Source organism: Megascapheus bottae, chromosome 1, assembly GCF_031878675.1.
Source record: "Megascapheus bottae isolate mThoBot1 chromosome 1, mThoBot2.hap1, whole genome shotgun sequence".
Classification (NCBI taxonomy): domain Eukaryota; kingdom Metazoa; phylum Chordata; class Mammalia; order Rodentia; family Geomyidae; genus Megascapheus; species Megascapheus bottae.
The window spans coordinates 49863045-49887325 of record NC_143509.1 but is presented as its reverse complement, the minus strand read 5'-3'; the positions used below and the strand labels follow the sequence as shown (position 1 = coordinate 49887325).

General features: G+C 36.8%; 1 protein-coding gene across 2 annotated transcripts; it reads right to left on the bottom strand.

The window, feature by feature from the left end:
* Positions 1 to 455: 455 nt before the first annotated feature.
* LOC150069125 (urotensin-2B-like) lies at positions 456 to 24281 on the bottom strand. 2 transcript variants are annotated; one of them, XM_090331906.1, is made up of 5 exons: positions 24202 to 24276; positions 22897 to 22999; positions 19757 to 19794; positions 18037 to 18126; positions 456 to 610 (listed from the first exon to the last, which is right to left on the bottom strand). In XM_090331906.1, exons 2-5 carry the CDS (start codon positions 22970 to 22972, stop codon positions 587 to 589), a joined length of 228 nt encoding a protein of 75 aa, XP_090188032.1. In that variant the 5' UTR covers positions 22973 to 22999; positions 24202 to 24276; the 3' UTR covers positions 456 to 586. The 2 variants fall into 2 exon arrangements, with proteins under 2 accessions (XP_090188032.1, XP_090188023.1); XM_090331897.1 differs by lacking the exon at positions 456 to 610 and adding an exon at positions 15872 to 16305 and having other exon boundaries at positions 24202 to 24281.

Below are 24281 nucleotides of genomic sequence, written 5' to 3'. Positions count from 1 at the left end.
AACATCAAATGTGATAAGATGAATCAAAATAATTATGGATTGTTAGAATAAAGCCACACACAATCCAAGTCTCTCCCCACTTTGCCATCCTTTACTGTGGGGAAATGTAAATGCTTCTAGAAGCTATTTCTGTAACTACTATGTGTATACAGGGAAAGGATACTACCTACTGAGACACTTCATTTAACTTTTTAGGTATTATTAAGTTTTCAGGCTGTAGAAAATATAGTCATTTGAATACCATTGGACTGGGCTGCTAGCAGCTAAAACTGTATAAAATGTCTTCAAATATATTAACTGATTAACTCTATTCTTTGTGAAATGTAACCTTTGAGAGGTAATATTTACCTTATTCATCATTGTATAACCAAAAACATACAAATATGCACAGATATATTCAAATATTATGTAACAAATAAATATGCTAAATGAGTAAACAGCCCAAAAGATGAAAATAGCAGTATTATCTTAGAGTAGATTTTATTTTATCAAAAAAAGGGGGAAGGAAGGAAGGAGGAAAGGGTGGGAGAAAGGGAGGGAGGTAGAAGTTCAGAATAACAGAACTGCAGATCACAGATATCACAGTTTAAGTCTTCCATTCAGATGAAATCTGGAATGATAAAAGGAAATGAGGGAAAAAAAGGAAGAGAAAGGAGGAAGTTGTTAGTTTGCTTTTAACACCACTACATCTGCCTTTCATTTGTTTGAAAGAGCTGACTCTTGTAAAGCAGAAAAGAAAAACACTGTTTTTACAATTTTTAATCTCCCTTTTTGGAAAAAAATAGTTGTAGGGGCCAATAAACATTGTGCTTTGATCTATATAACTTATAAGCACATCATATGTTCCTTTTAAAAGTAAAATGATTATTTTTCTGGCAACATCTATTGAAATGCTCCCAACTGCTTTTTCTTCCTCTTTTCAGTCCTTCAACCACCTGAAAAGATTTGGTGTTTCAGTTCCTCTTCCTACTTGTCTATATCTACCCTTGAATTTTCTCTTCCATGTAAAGTGGCTTTTTTTTGCCTTACCCATTTCATATAGATATAATGATAAAATATTGAGAAAATGGATATATATTATGTATCAACCCCATTATGTTTGGACAGAAACCTAAAGTCTATGGAGAAAAACACATATTATCATCTCTTCTTAAGGATTCTAGTCACTAGATTGAATCCACTCAGATAATAACACAATGCTCTTCCTACCTCAAGGACCTTAAATTTAATCCTGCCTGCAAAGTCAATTTTGCTGTATAAAAGTTTGAAAGAATTATGGCATGGATATCATAAGAAGCCACTCTTCTGACTACCACAGAAAAATAACTGCTTTAATTCAGAATCATTTAAAATAAAGATTTATCTTAATTTCTCAATAGCCATTATTTTAATTTAAGCATGAATCACATGCCTATAGATTTTTTAAAATAATTCTTAGCCATCAGTTTTAAGCTAATTTTACAAATTGCATGTTCCCATCTATCAATAATATGAAAACTATGTAGTCAGCTTGTGGTCCCTCAATGGATGAATGGATCAAGAAAATGTGATACACACACACACACACACACACACACACACACACACACACACAATGGAATTCCAACACTTCCATCAGAAAGAATGATATTGTACCATTTGTAAGGAAATGGAAAGACTTGGGAAAAAATCATATTAATCAAAATAAGCCAAATGCAGAGAAGCAGAGATTGTTGAGCTACAGGTAAACACACTCTATGATTTAAAATAATACACTGGGCCATGATAAATTATACAGTACTCTCGACATTCACACAGTGAGACCACTGAAGGAATTCTAAGATATTGACACAAGAAGTTTTTGTTACTTCTCCCTTTGTTGTTGTGATTTCTGTGCCTTTTGTCTGGTATGTAAGTCTGTCTTCTTTGGGAAGGTTAAGTGGGGAGCAAAGAAATGGCAGGGCAGAGGGTAAAAAAAGTGCAGCAGTGACACTCACAAGACACCATGTTGAAAAAGAACAATACAGTGAGTGGGGATAAGGTGGATTCAAAAAAAAACTGGAAGAAAGCCAGGGAGAGGGGATATTGTTCAAAAAGAAATGTACTGTTTACCTGACTTATGTAACTGTAACCCCTCAGTGCATCGCCTTTATAATAACTTTTTTAAAGTGCCCCCCAAAAAATTTTCAGTGCAAACAAGGTTGGGAATGGGGCCTATGGTAGAGTACTCACCTAGAATGCACGAAGCCCTGGGTTCGAATCCCTAGAAAAGCATTCACAGAAAAAGCCAGATGTGGGACTGTGGCTCAAGTGGCAGAGTGCTAGCCTGGACAAAAAGTGTCCAAGGACAGTGTCCAGGCCCTAAGTTCAAGACCCATGACTGGCAAAAAAAAAAAAAATAGTGCAAACAACAGGCATGTCTTAAAGGGGCATGTTTCCCAGAAGTCTGAGGGAGCTATTGATAGAACAGAAATACGCCTTAAGTTTGGGTTTGGTTTTCCCTTGATTTTGATTTTTTTCCTTAACTAATCATATTTCTGACAAAGACACTTATTCTTGTGAGATTAAACAAAAAATGAGAAACAGGCCGGAAGTTTGGCCTAGCAGGCAAGAAGACCCGGGTTCGATTCCTCGGTACCACATTTGTAGATAAAAGCCAGAAGTCGTGCTGAGGCTCAAGTGGTTGAGTTCTAGCTTTGAGAAATCCCAAGGACAGTGCTCAGGCCCTGACTCAAGCCCAGGACTGGCAAAAAAAAAGAAAAAAAAATGAGAGCCAGTCAGATGCTGTTGGCTCTGTCATCCTAGTATTCAAGAGCATAAGCTATGAGGACTTCAGCTCAAAGTCAATTCTGTAAAGTCTAGGAGGTTCTTAGCTCCAATTAGCCACCAAAGAGTCAGAAGCGGGATAATGGCTCAAAAGTGGGATAACACTAGCTTTGACCAGAAAAACCAAGAGATAACATCCAAGCCCTGAGTTCAAGTATTCATATGAGCACAATTAAAGACAATAAATAGAGACCATATAAAAGAAGGATGAATGGGCCGGGAGTTTGGCCTAGTGGTAGAGTGCTTGCCTAGCATGAACGAAGACCCGGGTTCGATTCCTTGGTACCACATGCATAGAAAAAGCCAGAAGTGGTGCTGAGACTCAAGTGGTAGAGCTCTAGTCTTGAGAAAGTCCAAGGACAGTGCTCAGGCCCTGAGCTCAAGCCCAGGACTGGCAAAAAAAAAAAAAAAAGGATGAATTGACTAATTGGTGTACTTTTACTTGTGTATATCCTGTTTGATTTATTATCTTACATTTCACCTTTTCAAATATTTCTCTATTCGGTTCATATACTGACATTAAAAATTAAAGGAACTTTTAAAAAACAAAGTACATCTTGTCCTTGAAAAAATTCACATTAATATTTCATTCCAAAAATAAAAACTGAGTTAGTTATTTTCTGCAGAACATGTCATTATTGACTATTATATGCAAATGATAGTTAAAATGACAATTAACACAATAAATTATCTTCATAAATATGCATGAATGTGAAACAATCCCATTGGTATTTCCTCTCAAAAGCCTTCATTCCCAGTAGTTACAACAAACAAAAAGTTTTCCCTTCTCAAATGCATCAAAGCCTTCAGGAGAGGGCCGGGAGTTTGGCTTGTCTATCATGCATGAAGACCAGGTTCGATTCCTTGGTACCACATACATAGAAAAAAGCCAGAAGTGGTGCTGAGGTTCAAGAGGTAGAGCTCTAGCCTTGAGAAAGTCCAAGAACAGTGCTCAGGGCCTGAGCTCAAGCCCAGGACTGGCAAAAAAAAAAAAAGCCTTCAGGAGTAGACAGTTTTTTTTTATCATAATACAAATACTTGTTCATTTATGATATCTGCCATTCCTAGATGACAATACAGGAGTATTAAATACAGTGAAGAATGTACCATTCAAAAAGTATTATCAGGAAAAATTCAGATTAAACTACTTGTCCTTCATTTCAAGAAATATAGTAAGTGTAATAACTACTTGAGATTGTTAAAACATTGCCATTTAAGTCGGAATTAGCTAAGTACTATTATAAGCCGTTGAATCCAGGCCTACATCTTTCAGTTTATTGACAAATAAACATTATAACCCTGAAAATATTTTTTAAAAAAGTAAGCTTGAGGGGCCGGGAGTTTGGCCTAGTGGTTAAAGTGCTTGCCTAGCATGCATGGAGACCCGGGTTCGATTCCTTGGTACCACATATATAGAAAAAAAAATGCCAGAAGTGGTGCTGAGGCTCAAGTGGTAGAGTTCTAGCCTTGAGAAAGTCCAAGGACAGTGCTCAGGCCCTGAGCTCAAGCCCGGGACTGGCAAAAAAAAAAAAAAAAAATAAGCTTGAGTTAGGTGCCAGGATCCTAGCTACTCAAGAGACTGAGATCTGAAAATTTCAGTACAAATTCAGCCCAAGAGATTTTTATTTCCAATTAAGCACCAAAAAAACCAGAAGTAGAGCTGTAACTCAATGGTAAAATGTGAGCCTTGAGCAAAAAAAGCTTAGAAACAATGCCTTATCCCTAAGTTCAAGCCCCAGGACTGGCACAAAAATGAGTAAATGAACGAATACACCACTCTTGACATCAACCTCTGTTTTAACATTTCTGAATTTAACATTTCTGAATTAAACCAAAGCAAGTATGCTAAACAAATTACAAAAGACATTCTCATATAAACACTATTCTTAGATCCCAGAAACCAAGGAAATCTATGAAGCTGTAAAAAATACAATTAAAGCAATACTCAGAATCATTGTGTGTGGAATCTAAAAGCATGATGTCCTCACTTAACAGACTTAGTTGTTTCTCTTGACAACTACTGTCTTCATTATTCAAACCTAAAGGCAGTAATATCAGAGAAGAGTATGTTTAGAGAAGAATCTCTAACATTATGTTTTTTCTCTGCTCTGTCAGTATTGTTCATTGAGGGTCTCAGTCATTATGTTTCTATTCATTACTATCATATTATCACCAAGACATCTCAGAGATTTTTTTTTAACTTCTTGTCAAGATAACAAACCCCACAAAATAAGTCTTTTGATTTCTATTTGAATTTTCAAAGCACTATTTGCACTCCATTATTTCCTACTATCACACTACCTTTAGAATGAAATATGGATATATGAAATGAGGTGTGACTCTAGTGGTAGAAATCTAGCTTTGAGCTAGTGAGATAGTGCCCAGGCCATAAGTTCAAGCCTAAAAGTTTGCACACACACACACACACACACACACACACACACACACACACACACACAACATGGATGCAATATGTGCCTGACTTACTACACAAAATTTAAGACTTATTAAATAATGTTCTTACTAAACAAGCTTTAAGATGTTCATACCTTACATAGTTTCAAATTAAGTACTCAAAATCAGTTTAATGCCAATTTCTTTTTTTAATTATTGTTGGGCTAATGTGTAGAGGGGTTACAGTTACATTTGTCAGATCGTAGGTGCATTACTTCTCACAGATTGATACCACTTCTCATGTTTTAGTCCCCGTTACCCTCTCTTCATCCCCTCCCAATCATTGTTTTCCCCTTTCCCTTCCCTATTTCAAATAATCATATATGCCATGTAACAAGCAACAAAGTCAGATTTTTAAAGTTTATCTCTAAATAGTTGTACAAGGGCAAAGTCATTTCACAAAACCGTAAATAAGTAGAATCCATCTTGTTCTACGTTACTCCTTTCAAAAATTTCCTAATTTTGTGATACATACAATGTCTTCTCAGCTTCACCCTTCTCTTCTTCCCTACTTCATTGACTACATCTTTCCCTGTGGCCCTACCCCTTGCAAGCAAGTGCCCACTTCTTGGTGCTTATTTTGTTGGGCTTTGAATTTGTTTTTCTAAAAGATTTGTGATATTTGAGTTTTCTATGGTGTCCATTACAGTTAATTCATTTGGAACTGCTCACATACAACCAAGCATGTTTGCTTATAATTCCTTAGGCATATCGTGCACCACTATGAGAGAAACCATGCAAACTTTCTCTGGGTTTGACTCCAGTTCACTTAATATAATTTTTCCAAGTCTTTCCATTTCCTTACTAATGGTACAATATCATTCTTTCTAATGGATTTGTAAACTTCTATTCTGCATGGATACCACAGATTCTTAATCCATTCATCCACTGAGGGTCATTTGGGCTGTTTCATAATTTGACTATGGTGAATAGTGCTGCAATGAACATAAATGTTCAGAAAACTAGTGATGTCAGAGAAAATTTTTAGCAGATCCTAGTAGGTCGTAGGTGACCAAGGCCTTTAATCTTCGATACCAGCATCCTCTTCATAACCTGTTATAACTTGTTAGGTGCTACTGCTGAATTGTCATGACAGGGTGCTAATATTCTGATCGCACATTTCTGAGACAAATTGAAATCTGAGACATATTCTGGAGATCTTTTATTTCTGCAGATGTCGAAATGTTGTCTATATCAGAATGTTTAGTTGTACATTTTCACCTTTTGGATTTTGAGACTTCTTACTCCAAGTGAAACTAGTACCTAATCATAGATGTGTGGTTTGGTTTGAGGCCAAACCTAGGTACAGCGGCTATGTGAGAGTTTCCAAACCTCTTCTCTGATAGTACATATCTTAGTAATGATGATAACCTGATGATATATGTCTTCTCTTTTCCAAATGGATAATATTGTACATATTTTTTGAGATTTTAGTAGGCCTTTTTTCTAAGCAACTTAGATTCAAAGAGAGATATTTTGGAGGGTGTCATTGTTTCCCTTAATGCAATTAACAATTTCTTCAGGATATTATTCATGAAATTAGAAAACTGACCACTGAAGGTTGTCCTGAGGATATTATTCATGAAATTAGAAAACTGACCACTGAAGGTTGTCCTGATGGCTATGTACATAAAGTCTATTCTTTTAATAATGTGAGGCATACATTAACTGATCTATCCTGTTAATATATTTCCTCAAGAAAAGTGCTGGATTATTTTAACACAAGAAAACTACAATTATCAATGTGTTACTGTTAATAAATAGAAAATAATACACAAATTTTCTTTATCATTTATCTTTTCGACATGGCAATGGCTTTTTATCAATAAAAACAAATGACAATAGACTTATGAAGAAAGGAGAGAGAGGTGTTATAATTTTTATTTATCAAATTTGAGCATAAATCCTTAAATTATTCATGCAAAATACTTGCTTGAATTTATCTTCGTATGAATTTATCATTTTGCTTTATTATCTTCATAAGGAGACTAGGTCATGTAAATGAAAAAAAAGTGCACCAACATGTAATTAGAAATGTAGTACTTTTTTTAGGTCTTTTCACCTATTCTCTAGAGTCCTTAATTACCTTTAATAATTTCAACCTTTACTTTTGCAGGTGAAACTTCCCTGTGCAAAATTACACAGAAATATGGAGGATGCTTCAATGAAGTCTTTTAACACATTTTAATGGTTAAACTATTAAGGAACTGCTGATCTGCTTTACAACATAGTGAAGAAAACGCATCCGACAAACCAAAAATCTTGAACTAAATAATTGACCATCTTAAAAGATTATTTTTCAGTTATCCATAATGTTTTTTAGAAATCCACTTTTCAATGATCTGATAAATTCAAGTAAAAATGGACATGTATATTACTTAGAATATACAATGATTTTATGTGTCATTTCTTAGCTTTTACAGGAAATTGTCTAAATGTTGAGAATCTCCAGTGTAAATTTTTAAAAAAATGAATTTTCCTTTCAGTTGTAATAGAGAATTGTAGCAAAGAGAAAGGAACTTTGAGTAAGATAACCAATAACGTTCTTCATAAATTTGTGTTAGGTTGATAATTATGTGACCTGGGCAAAACTCCTGGAGGGCTCAAGAGTTTGAAAGAATTATTTAAGAAGTAATTGCTTATCTTTTCTGTCTAACCTTCTGATGCACTATGAAAATGTTTCTCATTTCTTTAAAGCTATTTCTTTCCTTTTTCTCCCAACTGAGTATTTCCAAGTAACTGATCCATTCAGTGTTGCTTTGTGTTTTGACAAAAGATATCTATTTTAGCCAAAAACTTTCTCTGGCAAGTAAATAAGATTAACAAATTGACTTTCTAATTTTTTATTCAAAATTGCACTACAGCATTCAGTTTAATTAAGAGAACATATTGATTATGTTCCATCATTCCAGTGGGTAATGGGCTTATCTAAAAATGCATGCACTAAATTTTGGCAAAGCAAACTGAAATATTTTTTCTTCTCTTATAACTATTCTATTTCATATTTCGATTCCATCACTACTTTATGAAGAATAGAAAATAAGATAGCAATACACTAGTTTAAATAGGGTCTCTTCAATATAACTAAATTAAATCATCATTTCCAATAAGACTGTGACGACTCATCTCATTTTATTAGTTCTATACATTGGCTGTCAATAATTCCACTAGACTCTACGGGTTGGCCACAAACTGGAATGAATGTTTTGCTCTATTCTAAAACAATACATTACTTTATTTTCATTGTTCCTGTGTAAAACTCCGTAGAGCAAATGAGCATGTGGGCAAGACTTTCTGAGATCTCCATGTGGCCAGATTTTCACAAAGGATGTTCATTTCTAACTACATGTTCCATAAAAGGATTACTTACAGTGTCTTCTAATTTCAGCTATTAAACCACGTATAGCTTTAGAAAATTGAATTTCTTAAAGTAAAATGTTTCAAAAGGACTTAATAGAATCTTCGGGGCGGGGGAAACAGGCACTCGGAGCTTTATATGAATGGTTTAAAAGACTTGTAAATGTTCACCTTACTCAAAGTTATTAAACATGAGATGATGAAAGTGGGAGTTTTCCAATTTCTTTATAACATCATGTTTGTGTTCATAACTGCTCTTAATCCACAGAAATATCTTCTGACATCACACTGCTAATATTTATTATGTACATATGAATTATTCCTAATCAAATGTTTAGGGAGCACTGTAAGCCTATTTCCCAATTGGTCACTATATATATATATATATATATACACATATATACTTAGTTTAAACAGTATTGTTTATTCAATATATATAATATGTTCAATATGTCTGCATTTATATGTTTTTACATTTTTAATTTAACAGTATTGTTCATCCAATCTCATGATATCACTGCATCTTTAAGCACCACACAATTCATATTATATAGATAAACCTGAATTTTTTCCATATTGTAAATAATGCAATGTATGCATATGTATCAGATATTTGCACAATTATTAACCTTTTATTATGAAGATATTTGAGCATAACAACACTGATTCTACGTCACCACAGTCAGAATGGCCATTATCAAGAAAACAATAAAAAATGCTAAAGAGGATGCAGCCAGAAGAGAACTCTTACTACACTGTTGGTGGGAAAGTAGGCTTGGAAAACCACACGGGAAAACAATATGGAGGTTACTCAAAAAACTAAACATAGAACTTCACTATGACCTAGCAATTCTGAGCATTTATCTAATAGATCACAACACGTGTACAGTAGAGTCACCAGGAAAACCATGTTCACGACAGCACTATTTGACATATATAGCCAAAATATGAAATCAGCCCACATGTCCCTTCTTGGACAAAGGAATTAAGAAAATGTGGCCTAGGAACACAATGGAATTTTACCTATCCATTAGAATGACGATTTACCATTTACAAGGAAATGGAAAGACTTGGAAATTCTATCAAGTGAAATAAGCCAGACCCAAAGAAACAAAGGTCGCATGGCTTCTCTCATTAGTGGAAGATAAAATGTGCCTATAAATCTATAAACGGACATGCTGGGTAGCATACAAAGCAGTTCCAAATAAATTAACTGAACTGTAATAGATGTTATGAAGAGCTCGTACAACTTTTTATAAAGACAAAGTCAAAGCTAAAGCACAAGTACTTACAAGAGGAGTGTGTAGAGCCAAGGGGAGAGAGGGATAAGCAAATGAAGGGAAAAACATGGAAAGAATGCAGTCAAGAATTCATTGTATAGACCACAAAATGAAATAACGTAAGCAAAGTGGTGAGTTGAAAGAGGATGAGAGTACTGAAAGGAGTGATACCAAGATTAACTGTATTCACAAACTGCTTCATTAAGATGTCAACTCCTCTGCTCAACCTTGTAAAGATAATTTTTACAAAGACACTAGATAATACTTTTACGCCAGCATAGGTGATGGATAGAAATTAAGGTTAAACTACGTTCTTGTAATAATTAAATAAATATGTTCATATATATGCATGAACATTACCTAAAATAAAAACCTACCTAGGAAAAACCAATTCATTTGAGGATCTGTTGTTAGATTTTAGCACACGTCTACTAGCCTCTCACAGGCATATGGGATATCTCTAATGGTTTCTGACATTGTGAGGAAGGCCAAAATGAGAATTTGACAGTAAACTTTTATAGACATTATTTCTTTCTCTCAGACTCCAATAATTCTATATTGCTGCATGTAAGTAATGTATTCGTATGTTTAGTAGGCTGAAAGACAGGTGTTCTAATGAACAAAAAGAAGTTGGCAACAATATCATAGAAAGGAGTGAGCAGTATTACATACTCCCCATACAAATTAAGACATTATAATTTATTTTCACTTTCCAAGATGCCCTTTAAGATGTTTTAATTGACAGTTCATCAACATCATCATCACCATGAGATTGTATGTAGACAATCTATCAAAATATACAATACATACACTACTCGCAACTCATGCTCAAAAATCATCTGAAAAGCCTCATCTTAGTCAAAACTGCAATGAGTCTGTTAAATTATTCACACTTAAACATCAAGCATATTGTAATGTGTATGCCAACAAATTAGTAAAGAGAAAAAAATAATATTCAGAATACATGGTACTGCTCTTTATGCTTGAAACATCCACTATCTTTCATCAGGATGTACACAATATGCATGTGTGTGTCTCTGTGTGATGTATTTCTGATGTTCATCAGTTTTGCATCCACACGAAAAGCTTTAAACACAATATTCCCAAAAGCAAGCTAAAGAAAACGAAACAAATTCATTATTAGAAACACATTCTATGAAAACTTACATTTGAATAAAAATCTATATATACTTCAGTAAGAAAAAAAGTTTTGTTGAAAAATCTCCCAAATGATAGTTGTTAGATTTCTATGCATCTTTAAATTAACTTAAAAAGGTGGAATTAGGAGAGTTGAAGGAGAATGAAGAGGTGACAGTGACCAGGATGTAATTCTATGCTAAACTGAAACTCCTTTGTACAACTACTTAAAGACAAGTTGGCAATTAATTAACTAAAATTTAACAAATGTGGAAATCCTCTTCCGTATCATATTAGCCACATAGCAAATGCAAGCAAATGCCTTCTATCCATTGCTGAATAGAAATTAGAAAATGATCAGGACACAGAAAAGTCTTATTGTACAGCACCAGTAAACATTGTTATGCATATAATATACCACATATACCACAGAGAACAGGGGAGATTGACCTGTGAGCCCATCTTTCTATTTTACTTCTGGGCTAACTGAAATTCTAAAGAGGAAGTCACATAAGTAAAGACAATGATAAGTGTATTCTGTTTCTTGAGGAAAGAGAAAGAAACAGAGGTTAAAGATCATCTTGCAAACCAGCACATAACAGTTAACTAAATTAACCATCAAACAACATTGGGACCTCATCATCTGGTCATAAAATAATGCTTCAGACAAAGCAACCCAAAGTTTACAGCATTTCAGTCTTTCAGGTACATAAAGTAAATCATTCCCAGTATTCTATGGTCTGTTTATAATTACTCATCTAGTTTACAGCAGCTTTATCTAACTACTTATAAATTTCTCCAAATTTTTGATATCTAGTTTCTTTTAAAAACTAAGATCTTTTGAGCTAGGTATGTTAGTGCACATCCATAATGCCAGTCCTTGGTAGTCTAAGAAGAAATTCAAGGCCAAGCCTGAACTGAGTAGCAATATCTTAGTAAAATTAAAAGTTCTTAGAACAGCTATATTCTTCATTTAAATAAACAATAAACCAGGTACAGATAGCTTATGCCAAGACACTCATATCCCCAATTAATTACAAAGAAAATCTAGGAGTGGAGCTGTCCCGCACGAGTAAGTACACCAGATGTTAGCAAGAAAAGCCCTGAGTTTTAAGGCCCAGTTCAAAGTAAACAAATAAGTAAACCAAAGTCCATTAGCTTACCCACTCCAACTAGTCTCTCTAAACTGTTATCACACACTCACATATGCACAGGGTTTCAGAATCAACTTCTGATTTCTACAGGGGTCACAGCTAGCTTTCCTTATACAAAACCACACGGAAACCCAGTGAGACCGGTAGTCTATTTTCAGACATAGAGCAGAAGCACTTGGCCCACGAATCTAATCTTTTTATAGTATGCTGTGGAACATCACTCTCACTGAGCATGCCGTTCTTTTAGCTATCTTTGAATATCTTTGGCACAAAGCTAAAAATCCTCTCATAGATAAGATACACACCACATGAATGGTTCAATTAAGTGTGCAATAGGCTAAAGTTTAGAAAGTTTTCTGGATCTTCTTGAAAGGAGCTGCTCCAAGTGGTCTTGCCAACAGTTAGCTCCCAAGGTTTGCGTATCATTTTTCATTTATATAAACAAAATGCAGCTAGTATCTAGATGCCGCTTGATGTCTGTCTACCTTGCTCCCATGTGGCCTGATTTTAGTCCAATGGTGGATAACTGATGGTGAGGTTGATAGTATTGATTGTAACTTATTAATTATACTCTAAACGATTAAAGAAAATAACAAACTGGGTGCTGGTGGCTCACTCCTATAATCTTAGCTACTCAGAAGGTTGAGATCTGAGGATTGTGGCTCAAACCTAGTCCTAGAAACAAAGTCCATAAAACCATTTAACTACGAAAAAAAGTCAGAAGTACAGCTGTGGCTCAAATAGTAGAGCACCAGTCATGAGCCAAAAAGCTAAGGGACAGTGCCAAAACACTGAGTTCAAGCCCCAATACAAGGAAACACACACACACACAGAGAGGGAGAGGAGAGAGAGAGAGAGAGAGAGAGAGAGAGAGAGAGAGAGAGAGAGAGAGAGAGAGAGAGAGAGAGAGAGAGAGAGAGAGAGAGAGAGAGGAGAGGGAGGGAGGGAGGGAGGGAGGGAAGGAGGGAGGGAGACGGAGAGGGAGAGGGAGAGGGAGAGAGACCGAGACAGAGAGAGAGAGAGAGACAGAGACACAGACAGAGACAGAGACAGAGAGAGAGAAAATTTTAGTATCTCTCCCATTAAAAGATGGGCCAAAAACTTAAAGAGAGTCTTCTCTGAAGAAGAAATAAGAATGGTCTATGGACACATGAATAAATGCTCGACATCTCTGGCCATAAAAGAAATGCAAATCCAACCAGCTCTAAGATTCCACCTCCCTCTAGTTAGAATGGCCAGGATCAAGAAATCTATTAACAACAGATGCTGGTGGTGATGTGGCCAGGAGAGGTCGCTACTACACTATAGGTGGGAGTACAAACTCATTCAACTACTATGGAAAGCAATATGAAGTTTCCTCAAAAGACTAACCATAGAGCTCCCCAATGACCCGGCAATTCCACTACTTGGCATTTACCCAATCGTCCAGAAACAAGGACAGACTAAATCCACTAGCACAAAGATGTTCATTGCAGCACTATTTACCGTAGCAAAGATATGGAACCAACCCAAATGCCCCTCAGTTGATGATGTGGTATTTATACACAACGGAATTCTATGCTGCTATCAGAAAGAATGACATCTCCCCATTTGTAAGGAAATGGAAAGACTTAGAAAAAAATCATATTAAGTGAAGTAAGCCAGACTCTAAGGAACAGCCTCAATGGTTTCCCTCATTTGTCAGAATCAGTAGAAACCTTGGACTCTCCTAGCAGAGATTTACAATAGAGCAAAACCTAGATACATAAGGCCATATAGGATGACGCTAAATGAAAGGACTCCAGGATATAGAAACTAAAGCCATATAATGAGTGATTGTTGTCCTTAATGTACTATGTTATCTCTCTCCTCTTTTGCTGTCCCTTGGTTATCTCATATGATTGCAGTATTTCACCTTGTTATCTGATATATTGTATATATGCTTATTTGGTTATTTGAAATAGGATAGGGAAGGGGGAAAAACAAGATGAGGGGTGGGGATCAGGGGAGGGAAATGGGGACCAAGACATGAGAAAAGGTATCAATGTTTGCGAAGTAATTCACCTTCTATCTGGTGAATATAATGTAACCCTTCTATTAATTACAATAAAATTATATGAAAAAAAGAAAATTATAGTGTCTCACAGCAATATAAATTCTTAATGCCTTCACCTAGGTTTCTGGATCCGTCTTGTTTTGAAATTTGATTGTTCATGGGGATCAATTTTTATTTCAGCCACTACCAGTAACTTCACAGTAATATGAGTTGTTTTTGTGACTTGACCTAATCATCTACTTCACATATCCATCATCATAGATATTTACTTGGTTCCTACCACATGCAAAATGGTGTCTTTACTGGGATTTTGCACACTGTTTTCCTTGTTGCCTCCTTTCTTGGTAATTGTTCCTACTTGGCCCCTTTTGCTGATTCTCATCTGCCTAATTTCCAGCCCTGTAGTCATCTGGACTTCAATCCTTGAATGCATTACCTCTCTATCTCTACCTGGATTTAATCCCAGACAATCTCACAATGCCAACTATGAATTTGCTCACAAATATCAAATGTATGCTTCCAATCTGTGTTGCTTCTACAAACTCCTGGTTCTATACCAAAGGTTTACTCAAGTCACAAGGGGATTTTGTTGTGCATGGTATAATAAGCCTATAAGGTCTACAGTAAAAACAATGTTCAATTCCTTGAACACTGTTACCTTTCCTAGGTGCCCTCAACCACACATAAATTGAATTATGTACTTAGTTCTAGCAGTAAGAAGAGAAATTTACATCCTCTGAGCCTCTCCTATCATGCAAAGGAAAAGGAAGAGCGTGTGTTCCACATAGTTTAGGTAGGAAGAAGAGGAGAATAAATCAGAATATTCCAGTTTTGTGTAAACCTAACTCAACATAGGAAACTTTATCATATAAACTTAAAATAACACAGGAAGCTACACTCCAGAGATTTTAAGGTTGTTTTTGATAATATTATCTGCCAAGCACATACCAATATGCAAATTGACAAAGTCAGAGTGAGCTCTTATTCTGAGAAGTACCTACAATTTGAAGCAGGTTTACCAACCCATTAGTGGAATAAGAAACTATTCCTATAGGTTTGGAAATATTTTACAAAAAGGTAGCAAATATGGCAAAGTTGTATCTGCAACAGCTATATATTTATTGACCATCTGTCTCTTAAATTTCTAGAAGAAAAGATTGGCAAACAGAAAATTGGACATAGATTAAAAGTTGCATTTAGGTTAGGATTCACCACAAATAAAAAGAGTTTAATGAGCCCAGGAAGGAAATGGTGATTTCACAGTAAAAAATAATAATAATAAAGAAGTTCAAAAAGACTGAAAGAGCTAATTGCTTCTAAATACTGAACATCCTGAAATGAGATTATTAAATGATTTAGGAAACAGAGGTTTGGTAAATATCAATTGGAATAAATAATTCCAGAAATAATTCAGACTAAGCATGTGGTCTTTAAGAGATATTCCAAATAGCTTCCAGAAAGCTGATATATTAGAGTGAAAAAATAATCTAAATATTTTGAGTACTGGGCATAGTGTTCTATACCTATAATTCCACCACACAGGAGGCTGAGGCAATAAGATCAAGTGATCCAGCTTGGATTAGCTGGTGAACACATTGTCAAAGAAATAAAAAATGTATTACCCACAAAACAGTTATGTGAAGAAAGCAGTTCATAAGCTTTCCAGTTTTTATTTTATTGCTTTTTTTTTTCCTTTGACAGTCCTGGGACTTGGATGCTGTCCCTGAACCTTCGTGCTCAGGGTTACAGCTCTATCACTTCATCTACAGTTTCACTTCTGGCTTTCTGTGGTTAATTGGAGATAAGGACACACCTTCCCACATTGGTTTCTCACCACAGTCCTCAAATCTCAGCTTCCAGAGTGACAAGAATTACAGGTGTGAGCCCCAGGTGACTGGCAGCTTTCTAAATTTTTGACAAGTGCCATGGTCAAGAGAATGTTGTTGCTTAAAATAATAAAAAAAAATTAGGAACTTTAAAACAATAAACTTGCACTTTCAACCTCTGAAAAGTTTTGAGAGACCTGAGAAAAATGTGCAATTCATGAAGGAATCATTCCCCTGAGCTGGAGAGGCCTCCAAGGCTAATGGAAGAAAAACAGAAATTTCAGGCATTGTCAAACTAGGGCAAACAATACAATGGACAAATTAATTATTCTTAGAAATTAGTAGGCTATAACCAACAAACTTATCTCTACTGGGCACAGTAGTAAATAGCTAAAATCCTAGCTTTACAAGAGACAGGTATCAGGTGAATATAGTTCCAGAACAGACTATGCAAAAATATTGAGATGGCGTTCTTTCTGACACCAGCATAGAATTCCATTGTGTATAAATACCCTCATTTGTCTTAATCAGTAGAAACCTTGGGTTCTCCTAGCAGAGATTTACAATAGAGCAAAACCTAGATATATAAGGCCATACAGTATGACACTAAATGAAAGGACCTCCAGGATATAGAAACTAAAGCCATATAATGAGTGATTGTTGTCCTTAATGTACTATGTTATCTCTCACGTCTTTTGCTGGTTTTGCTTGGTTATCTCATATTGTTACAGTATTTTACCTTGTTATCTGATATATTGTATATATGCTTATTTGGTTATTTGGAACAGGATAGAGAAGGGGGGAAAACAAGATGAGGGGTGGGGATGGGGGGAGGGAAATGGGGACCAAGACATGAGAAAGGGTACCATTGTTTTGAAGTAATGTACCTTCTATCTGATGAATATAATGTAACCCTTCTATTAATTACAATAAAAAATATATGAGAGGGACTGGGAGTTTGGCCTAGTGGTAGAGTGCTTGCCTAGCATGTACAAAGACCCGGGTTCAATTCCTCAGTACCACATACATAGAAAAAAGCCAGAAGTGGTTCTGAGGCTCAAGTGGTAGAGCTCTAGCCTTGAGAAAATCCAAGGACCGTGCTCAGGCCCTGAGCTCAAGCCCAGGACTGGCAAAAAAAATTTAAAAAAAGAATAAAAATATATATAAAAAAAGCAAAAATATTGAGAGCTCTTCTCAACCCACAATGTAAAGACTAGTTAGCATTTTCCAGAAGGCCTTTTCTTTAAGAAAGGGATTAGTATAGCTTAATGTGTTTTCTTTTGTTTACATTTATTTTTTTAGTCAAGATCAAAGTATTCACTTCGGTAGAGGGTGTGGTTTATATTTAGTGTATTTTTTGTTGTTTTTTATTTTGTTTTTTAAACCAGTCTGACTTGTCTGGTTGGCGGCAGCCCATGACTACTTCTGGCAAGTAGACATCTCTAGAAAGGGCATGTGTCACTACTGGACTAGGGACTTGAAAGCTGGGATGTATACTTCATTCATGTCTCTTGGTTTTACTGGTGATTGAACCTAGGGCCTCTTCCCTGCCAGGTAAGCACTCTATCATAAGCTATATCTTTCAGCCCTCTGGGTTCTTTTTTAATTCATAAACAAGATAAATTTATTATTGGGAAACTAATATCAAGGAGTTAGTAGGTTTAATGTCTCAGGAGGACCTGTTTCGCATAAATAGCACCTACTCTGTCCTTATAGGATGAAACGGATAGGTCCAAACACTGTTCCAAGAACAATTTCTTTTTTTTTTTTTGGTGACACTAAAATATGAATTCAGTCCAGCCCTCTCTTTTATATCTTTGTTTTGGGATTGAGTCTCACTAATTTTTTGTGGGCTGGCCTTCACTCAGGATCTTCTTGCTATTACCACATAAAGACTACAACTTGTCGCCTTATTTCTTCCATCTTGGAAGTAATTGCAGAAATAATTTCTCAGAAGTCCAATTTTAAAATTTGAAATGCAAGCTTACCTCATTTGTTTGAATGGGATAAGGATAGCCCATCCACAACATAGGATATTCAGCATCGTTGGCCTCCAGGAAATGTTCTTGTTTTTCTAACTGATAAAAACAAATTAAATAGAAATCAGTCTTCCATAACTTGGGTTCTATTCTCTGTTAGTGAAAAAGGAGAAAAAAGGAGGAAAGATGGGAGAAATAGAGGGCAAAGGTAAAAAAAAAAGAATTAAGGGAAAATAAACAAAAATAATAACATAGAAAAATGAATTTCCAGAATAGCTGGAAAAATTACGTGAATTGATCAGAAATTATAAAAAAAGAAACAAGGTTTTGACAAAAGAAGTCAAAGTCTGTGTGTAAATTAATAAAGATCCAGTAAAGGTGGGCAGATTGGATAAGATTTCATTTCTTGTACAAGAAACAGTAGGTAACAGTTCTTTTAAAGGAAATTAGAGAAATGTGTGAATGCTTGGATCTCCTCACAAATTTTCTCTTTTGAACAGAAAACGAGAAATATTTCAAGTCTGTATTTTCCACCAAGAATTCAATTATCTTTTTGTTTTTTGTCAATTATGGGGCTTGAAATCTGGTCCTCAGCTCAAGGCTAGTGCTCTACCACTTTGAGCTTCAGGACCACTTCTGGTTTTCTAGTAGTTAATTCGAGATAAGAATCTCATAGACTTTCCTTACTGGGCTGGATATCTTCAGGTCTCAGCCTCCTGAATAGCTAGGATTACAGGTGGGAGTCATCCATGCCTAGGTTAGCTCAGCTATTTTAATTTTCTTTCTTTTCTTTAATTTGGTAGTTCTGGGCTGTGCACTCAGTTTGCTCAGCTTGTTTCTGCAACACTGCCACGTTAGGCATGCTTTCAGCCCAGGTTTGCTAATCAGCAAATAATCATTTGAGGGATGGAATTTCACAACACTTCTGTCCAGGCTTGCTTCAAATCACAGTCCTCCAGGGTTCCTCCTCCTAAGAATCTAGTCTAACAGTAAGACTACCTTAGCTTATGGGTAAGCTACCAGGGCTTGACTTCAAACATCTTAATTTTTAACAATGTCTCATTACCCCCTGAAGAGCTAATTCCACCAAGACAGTGCTCAGCCTGAACTACTCCATGTCTTCCTAGCGTTGATGTTCAAAGACACAAGGACAGTCATCATTTCTTTTCCCAAATGACAGAATAATATATTAGCATCCAAACTATTTGAAGGAGGCTGGCAATCCTGTAATTCAATATATTTCAAATGCATTTTATAGAATATGAAAGATTGAAGAGCACAGAGTTCACGTGGGCTCCCTGTCAAGAGGGCAACATTGCGATTTCTCCAAACCCATTGCTTGAAGCAGAGTAATTCCACTCTTTTATGTCTCATTGGCTGAAGCCATGCAGAATTTGGAGCAAAATGAGGAAAAAAGAGTATCAATAAGACTTTCGGAGAACTTTAGTTGACCCAAGGCCTCCTTGCTGGGTAATTAATATGACCACATCAGGCATAGTTTCATTTTTAAGTATAATTCATAGTTTAAGAATAATTTAAGTATAATCTAAGTATAATTTCATAGTTTTCATTTTTAAGTATAATCTACTCTTTTTTCCTTAGCAAATTATTGTTTCTTCAATAGGACTGGAGAATTCACTTGGAATATTAATGATTTTCATAACATTATGTCAAAAAGAAACTGCCTTGTAATAGTAAAATTGAACATTTAAGTGGGTCTCACTCTCACCTGATTTGGTTCTCCCAGTTTGTGAGCCAGTCCAACACCTGCAAGAAATATTTGTCAGGTGAAAAATGTGCATTGAAAATAATATCCACTTCAGAAAATATACTTAGAATTTTATGTGGCAAGGGCTTTTTTTCCATGTAATTTGAAATTACCTGCCCATTGTCTGAGCACAGTGTCTCAGATAAATCCTAACTCCAAGATATACTTTTATTTGAAAAGAAACAACTACATTTTTACTGACATAGTGAAATCCAGGAAGCAATATTAAATGTTATAAAAAGATACAAATTCTACATGTAGTTCAATGAAGATAGAAAATTTCCTAAAATAGTAGTAGCAATTTTAGATATAAGTCAATGAAGGTTTAAAAAATTCCCAAAATAGTAGTAGCAGTTCTCTAAATTTTATACTGTGGCTTGAATTTTTGTTGTTGTTGGAAATGGGGCTTGAACTCAAGAGTTTATGTGTCGTCCCTGAGCTCTTTTTACTCAAGGTTAGCACTCTACCACTTTGAGCCACAGCTCTTCTGATTTTTGAGTGATCAACTAGAGATAAGAGTCCCATAGGGACTGTTCTACCCAAGCTGGCTTTGAACTCCAATCCTCATATCTTAACCTCCTGAGTAGCTAGCATTACGGGCATAAGCCATCTGTATCTGGGTGAATTTTTCTTTTTACAATTTCACTTCTCCAATGAAAAAGTCTTATTTATAATTTTGAACATTATTTTTAAGTATTAAGATTTGGAGATGGAAATTATCTTTGGTTTAGTTGGGTTCTTTATTTTTCCTCTCTCTGAAATAGGGTCTTATTAACTTTACCCAGTCTGGTCTCAAAATCACCATTCTCCTCCCTCACAAGTTGAGATTACAAGTGTGTACCAAGTCATTCCCCCACTAGAAAATTCACCAATTATGACAGCTAAGGGAACCACTTTTCAATTGAATTCTTTGGGTTTGGTGAATACACAGGGCAACATGTGAAGTATTTTTTAAACCTTTGTCTTTACAGGACAAAGTGTTTGTTAAAAGAAAATATTAAGACTGGAATATATGTCAGTATGCTCAAGCTTTCTTAGTATCTATTGGCAAGGACCAGAGTCCAATCCCTAGTACATAAGTAAATAAATAACATTTAGTGTTGGATATAATAAACTACCCAGACCTTCTCTTAAAACCAAAAACATTTACTAAAATGAAATACTAACTATTCCATGAGATTTCAGAGTCTCATCTCTTCTGGAAGAGAAAAACAAAACTGTTTTTCCACTTCATAGTTAATAATCCATTAGGATACTCAAATGGAATGGAATAGGCTTTTAATGCTTTTAAATAACTGTGAGGGTTTTAGCATGAATGTGTGCCACGAGAAACATTTAAGCTCTCAATACATCGCACAAGAGAATAGTCATTATTTAATACAAATTGATATTATAAAGAGCAGGTACTTGAGGGGCTAAAAAGCACCCCCATTCTGAGGTAGTAACTATCTTGCTGTTTATATAAACTATACATAAATTAAAGAAACTGAATTGTGGTGCCATTAAAGTCCCAGGAACTGACCTATCTATGTTAAAATTAACCAGAACTCATGTAAATTCAAGGGATGGCATTTGTTTTCTAAAGCCATAAAACTACCCTCAGACAGCTAATTAGGACTCTACTGGCATGGGAACCTACCGTTAGCTTCCACTGCCCTGAAATGTCCCTAACTCCTACCTTATCTCACTCCAATAGCTGATTGCTGTGTTGTTGTAAATCTGTGGTCTTTGCCTTTAAAAGCCCTGTAAAAATTCAGCTCATGGTCTCCTCCTAAGCTCCCACTGGGTGCTTAGGACAAGGCCTGGGAGTCCGCCTGAATAAAGCCTTGCTTTAGCATTTCAGAACATCTGTCTCTCCATGGTCTCCTTGGTGGTCTTCCTGAGACTTGGGCATTACAATACTCAACAGCTGTTTTTATCCAGAAATACTGGCTTCTGACTTAGGTCCATGAGTGAATTGAAAGCTTGCCATCCCAGCTCTGACTCTTGGAATCAGGAAGAACAAGACTGAAAAGTAGATAAGGAAAAGAAAACGTACCTAAGCAGACGTTGGTGGCTTATGCCTGTAATCCTTGCTACTCTGAGATCTTAGGATCTCAGTTCAAAGCCAGCCCAGGCAGGAAAGTGCATGAGACTCTTATCTCCAATTAACCACCAGAAAACCAGAAGTGGCACTGTGGCTCAAGTAGTAGAGCGCTAGTCTTGAGCTGACGACTGCAGGGACATCACACAGACCTGAAATCAAGCCCGAGGACCAATAAAAAGAGGGGAGGGCGGGAGTTTGGCCTTGCAGTAGAGTGCTTGGCTATCATGCACGAAGACCCAGGTTTAAGACCCAGGTTTGATTCCTCAGTACCACATGCATAGAAAAAAGCTGGTAGTGGTTCTCTGGCTCAAGTGGTAGAGCTCTAGCCTTGAGAAAAAGTCCAAGGACAGTGCTCAGGCCCTGAGTTCAAGCCCCACGACTGGCAAAAAAAAAAAAAGGTAAAAAGAAGGAGGAGGAGGAGGAAGAGAAGGAAAGAAAAAGAAAAAGAAAGAAAGAAAGAAAAGAAAGAAAGAAAGAAAGAAAGAAAGAAAGAAAGAAAGAGAAAGAAAGAAAGAAAGAAAGAAAGAAAGAAAGAAAGAAAGAAAGAAAGGAAAAGACAAAGTACCTCCCAACCCCAACCAGACAGCCATGAGTCATAGTGTCACAAAGCCTTTGTCTGACCAATAAAGAGACTGGGAGCAATCAGAGTAGCTGTCACTGGCACCTCTGACCCCTAGGATACCTCTTGACTGAAACTGTTTAGTGAGCCTGTATTCCTCCCTGCAAATGTCTGTGTAATGAAAGTAGTTGGAAATTTGGAAATCACATCTCTTCTCTTCCCATAGTGTCCCCATGCCTCATTAAGTTTCCTTTCTCTGACCTTCACCATTACTTTTCTCTTTATTTGGCATACTAGATTGAGTAACCAGATCTGTCTGGTATATGCAAACCAGGAATTTGCCCCCCTTGGACTTCAAATCTGGTAACTAGTAACTAAATCTCCAGTGGCAGATGGAGATAGAATGGATTTTATTGTTTTTTTTTTAAATAAAACTTGACTTTATTCTTCACTCACCCATGTTGGAAGGGTTCTGAAAATCAAACTTTTTCTTCAGTAGAGCCAACAAGACTTCAAGATTTAATACCACCATTTCCAATTAGGTTTTACAGGCATTCACCTATGAAAAAGATGTAGAGATACACACAGTTATAAAAATTAATGAATGACCACAGGTCAGGAACTACACAGGTAGTTCCTAGCTACTCGGGAAATGGAGAGAGGAAAGATCAAGTTTGGGAGGCCTCTAGGGTAGTAAACTTTTCAAGACCCTATCTCAGATATCACCATCCAAAACCAAAGCTGAGTAGCTAACGCGAAATGTCTTAGCAGGATGATCTGACTTTGGACAGGAATGGACAGGAAACTTCTTCTGGCACTGCAGGTGACCCACTTGAAAGCCACACAGGAGCAGTGAGGCCTAGCCAGGCGCAGGCAGATGAGTGCCCCTGGTCCAGCAGCTCAAAGGGCTGAGGAGTCAGTAAGGCCGCTGTGTCCAGGCTGGGCCCCAGCTCGCTCTTACCACCAGCGCTAGCCGGCCATCCGGTTCAGAGCGCTGGGGGAGGGGGGGTTGGTGAGGCTGGTGCTGGAACTGGCATCGCATGGGCTCCTGGCCCAACGGGAGCAGCTCGAGCGCACCAAGGGGAGGGGTGCGAGTCACTCTCCTGGAGTATCTTAAGCTCCTGCCCCCATCCCTTCCTTGTTTGTGTCTGCAGTTTTCTGATTCTTCTTTACAGTTACTCTTTCTTGAGTTTATCTGGGATTTCTGAAAGCTATATAAACGTATGTTTCTACACATTTTCGTTGATAACGTGTATGTTATAATGAGGGAGCTCATCACAGCGTCCGGAATGGAAGTGGCTAGAGGAACAGTGGGTTCCTGGGCGCTGAGGCCAGGGAGATCCGCACCTGCAGACCTGAGGCTCAGGGAATTCAAGCTGGCAGCCGCCTCCCGAGCAACTGTGATGCGAACACAAGAGCCGGGAACTGACTGGGCCCCACTCAAATCATTCTTTTTCTAAGGGCTCAAGACCAGCTTCCAGCTTAGTCGAGGGACTAAGGAGTCACTGCTATCCCTGAATCCCTGCAACAAGTATTTCACAGTGGCCTTCTGGAGACCATGCCTTGATCCAAAGCAGTGGCTTGGGCAGAGAACCTCAAAGAGCTGGTCATGAGAAGGAAAAGCTGGCCATACCCAATGAACTCACTAATCACTTCAGCCAAGCTCTGAAGGGCATGCAAGCACTTCTGGGTGGAAATAGATGTCCAAAGTCTCTATAGTAGTAAAGGGCTGCCCCAGAACCTAGATTCTAGACACATCACTTGGAGGTGGCTGGGTTGTTGACCGCTTGTCTAGCCGAAGTTTTCAGTCATGTGCAAGCTATTCTTTTTGTACACGTTTG

What these genes read in the sequence shown, in the direction of transcription:
- LOC150069125 (XM_090331897.1), bottom strand. Translation starts at nt 22,972, where the DNA reads ATGGTGGTATTAAATCTTGAAGTCTTGTTGGCTCTACTGAAGAAAAAG. An exon ending in TCAGAACCCTTCCAACATGG is followed by an intron (nt 19,795 to 22,896) that starts GTGAGTGAAGAA and finishes TATTTCTTGCAG; the next exon opens with GTGTTGGACTGGCTCACAAA. An exon ending in ATCCCATTCAAACAAATGAG is followed by an intron (nt 16,306 to 18,036) that starts GTAAGCTTGCAT and finishes TTCTTCCATTAG; the next exon opens with CCTTGGAGGCCTCTCCAGCT.